Here is a 3,906-nt window from a genome sequence, read left to right as displayed (position 1 = left end):
ACAAGAGAGAGAGAGAGAGAGAGAGAGAGAGAGAGAGAGAGAAGTGGAAATTTATAATTATATTATATCTCTCTAAAAGTACTACGCTTTAAAAGAAAGTATCCATATAATCAACATTAAATTTCGTATACAAGTCAAAGTAAATAATGGCTGCAAAAGTAATAACGAAAAGTAACATTTAAAAAAATTATCACAGTTATAAATGTTGACGTACTTGAACTATTATGATGCTCATCAAAATACCGTAATATAAAGTTATCTGAAGTTGAACGAGTTGCGATTGTTGATAAGGCCACATTCCAATTACGAGTAAAAGTATCCGGTTGATGTTTAAATATTTAGTCACAAAGCACGTCATTTCTCTTCGAGTATCGAGACGCATTTGAACGCAAGAATATCGGCGGTGGTATGTTCATCCCTTCTTCCCATACAATCTATTAAATATTTAATATTGCTCCCACTTTCCAACAAAAATTCTGTTGTAAATAGCACAATTTAATACAAATGGGACGCAATGCCGTAAATTGTTACCGTGAGATTGGGCAATACGTGTCTTCACGCGTTTGCTAGGGTAGAGCCGGGTGATCAAGCGATCGATTCCACCTGGTGGCAATTTCTACGCATGTGCTTATTTGCCATAAAAAATACCGCATGCTACACTCCTTTGATTATAAACCGTGAGGGTATAGTCCTCACTCTATAGCTTCAGTGTTTTCGTACATTTCATTGTAGTGGAAACACTAGTTTGCAAGACTTCTTACAAATAGGTCAGTCGGTAGTCATATATAACGCTGTATCGATTTATCGTTGATTAAGTGTATTAAATATAGCGTTTTTACCAAAAGTATCTCTTTTTTATAATATTTTTCATATTTATGTTGCATGTTTCTGCAATTTTAACCTTAAATCGAACTTTTGTCTACTTTGTATGATAATATTAAGACATTTTCACAATTGTTTTTATACAAATTTTGTGCCGATTCTTTTTAACAGACGCTATTAGAATTTATTTTGCCATTTTAGTTTTTATTTATTAATAATAATGACCTTGTAATATTGATATAATTAGGTTATTAAAATTAACATTTTAATATTGAAATAACCAAAAACAAAAAATTGACATCTTTTTACAATATATTAGTCTATTTAAAACAAGACACGCATATTAAATTATCACATTATATTATAATATGCGGAGACAATTATTAAATGAACAATTTGGAAGTCACCAAAGCTTAATATTAATGAATTATATGTTAAACTCAAATTATTGTCTCAACGTCTTGGTTAAAATTTATATGTGTCACAATTTTTTAACAGCTGTTGTTCAAAAGAAACATTATTGATGCTATAAGTTAATTTTCCACATTGATCATTATATTAGCCACACATTCAAGTTTAAATACTTTAGAATATTTATATATTATTTTGTATGCGCATGTACCTCAGCGCACACACAGTTGAAGAAGAGATACATATTCTAATGAGTACTCTAGGCATTATGTTAATAATTTCTATATTTATCGAAAACGAGATATATAAGCGACTGAATAAAGAAAATAATGTAAAGAACATATGTGTCATGAGAAAATTTTAAGAATAAAATCGAAAGAGCATTCTGCATTCGGAAACTCTGTAAATGACAAATATAAAATTTATCATTAAAAGCATAACAATAAAGAACATAATTTTTTATTGGTTTAACAAATTTCATTACTTAATTTTTCACATTTCTAATGTGTATTATCTTGCGTATAAATTTTAACATACCATATATTGGTAATATACTCTCTCGATGCACTAAACTTATAAATTATATATGTTTATATATTATATCAGATTATATCAGTATTATATCAGAGAAATCAAAAGTACAAGTAAGAAAGGGAGAAAACATGAAGCGATAACAGAGACAAGAATTTATTTACATTTAAAGAATTTGTTTAATTTAGATTAGATGTCGTCACAGTTTAGACATATTACGTATATTCTTATGTGTTACGAAATGATAATCTTTTGTTTCACCTTCGCGTAGAACATAAAACGGTAAAGTAAGACATGGAGGTATTTATCAACTGTAAAAATCATTTTATCTTGTATGTTGTTCGTTCAAATATATTATACTGAAATTTTCGTACAATAGAACGTGTGATATATTATACTTACTATGGTCGTACTTTCTAAGGATGCCGCGTACAATCCGCCAATATCCACTGTAAAGGGTTTCGTGCCTCTTTGCAACAAGAAGAGTATCATTTTCTGTATATACAAAGGAGCTGTATACCATCGGGTATTGTATCTATGAAAGGGGACCATAAATTATCGAAATTTGTAAGTAGATGTATAATTAATGTTTAACACTTGCACGTTCGACTAACAAGTTGCAATGAACTGCGGGCGCTTCGTAAAACAAAAATGCTCATACGTAATAGTAAAATTATTATTTTCTTACACAGTTGCGAATATTTGACTGTTGTGATCTAAAATTTCTTGCGCGAAATAGTTGGATATAAATACATATAGAAGTAGAACGCATATAAATATGGCATGTACAATCAGCTCATCTACACTATCTCCAAACGTTATAATCTGAAAAACCTGAAACCCGCAATAGAGATGAGTTATCTTACATATGTTTGGCTTACATCCATTTCAAAATCGCGAAAAATTAAAAGGAAAGAATAAACAAAACATAATATCCACGCATAAATTATTTTTCATCATTTTTTATTTTAGTAAAAATTAGTTAATATAAACCAGCTTAATACGTATAGTAGATTCAGTTACTAATTATTTATAAAAAAAAACAATTCAGGGTTTGATTTGACTAATTCTGAAAATCCGATCTGTTATTTTTGTGGTTTTCTAATAATAACATATATTTTTAAAACATATATTTAACATAATATAAAACATGTATCCTTTCGGATTTTTTTCGAATTCCTTGGATTTGATTATTATAACAGTGCACGAAATATTTAAATAATACGTTTGGAAACAAAACAAAACTTACTTGAAACAGATTGAGACTCAAGCAAATTATAATGCACATAAACATACAACAAAACAATCCATCGAAGGTCGAAAGGAAAAATTTGAATAGCCTTCAGAAACAAGAGTAAACGTTATTACATATTTACTACACATACCCGTATACGTGTAAACATACACATGCACAAATACGCACATCTACTACACGTATTAAAGATTAAATACCGACATCATAGCTTTACGATGAATATCCACAGCATGAATTATTCCATTATATATTTTAATTTCATTATTTAAATCAATTGTTCGTGTAATATCAATATCCATAGCACGTTCGATGCGATAACTGCAATCAAATCAGTTTTGCTAATACAGTGTATAAATTTATAAAAAACGGTACAAACGATGTTGTATATTTACTCTCTAGAACTATATTATTTTCTTCTCATATCTTTACCTGGCGACTTTAAATATTGCGCAGGTACATTGAATATATACTATGAACATTGTCCCAGTAGCTATTAGCGCAAATGTTCCTAGGCAAAAGACTACGTTCATGTGAAGCAAGATTAAATAGAAGTATTTCTCTTCATCGATAAAGTATTCGGTTATAATGTATGCCGACGCATATGTTTGAGAAACATTTATGAACAAAAATGTATTTAGGAAGAGTGGCAGCCATGGTTGGGCAACAGCAATAAATAGGGCCGATATGCCAAATACTACGGATGATTAAATAAATAGTATAATTATATACAATTTAACGAAATACTGAAATGATAAATATTTTATATTTATTTGCTTTCTTTTCCTCACTACTATCGAATGTTCTTCGAAGAAAAAAGTGTTGCCTTACATTACACATTAAATTATATTTTTATATCATTTACTAAAAAGATATATATATATATATAT

At 29.1% G+C, this 3,906-nt stretch overlaps 1 protein-coding gene and 1 pseudogene across 1 annotated transcript in view; both read right to left on the bottom strand.

The window, feature by feature from the left end:
- LOC116842070 overlaps window positions 1-571 on the bottom strand; it is a 3,012-nt pseudogene extending 2,441 nt beyond the window's left edge.
- Window positions 572-2,021: 1,450 nt separating this feature from the next.
- LOC116842086 (odorant receptor 4-like) overlaps window positions 2,022-3,906 on the bottom strand; it is a 2,959-nt gene continuing 1,074 nt past the window's right edge. The window contains exons 3-8 of the mRNA XM_032810787.1: window positions 3,449-3,713; window positions 3,221-3,337; window positions 3,014-3,104; window positions 2,453-2,598; window positions 2,167-2,299; window positions 2,022-2,075 (exon numbers count right to left, since the gene is read on the bottom strand). Coding sequence (XP_032666678.1) covers window positions 2,022-2,075; window positions 2,167-2,299; window positions 2,453-2,598; window positions 3,014-3,104; window positions 3,221-3,337; window positions 3,449-3,713 — 806 coding nt within the window. The remainder of the gene's footprint in view (window positions 2,076-2,166; window positions 2,300-2,452; window positions 2,599-3,013; window positions 3,105-3,220; window positions 3,338-3,448; window positions 3,714-3,906) is intronic.

Source organism: Odontomachus brunneus, unplaced genomic scaffold (assembly GCF_010583005.1).
Source record: "Odontomachus brunneus isolate Ranch 3 - 2012 unplaced genomic scaffold, Obru_v1 Obru_scaffold_021, whole genome shotgun sequence".
Lineage (NCBI taxonomy): Eukaryota > Metazoa > Arthropoda > Insecta > Hymenoptera > Formicidae > Odontomachus > Odontomachus brunneus.
This window is presented reverse-complemented; position numbering and strand designations above follow the sequence as displayed.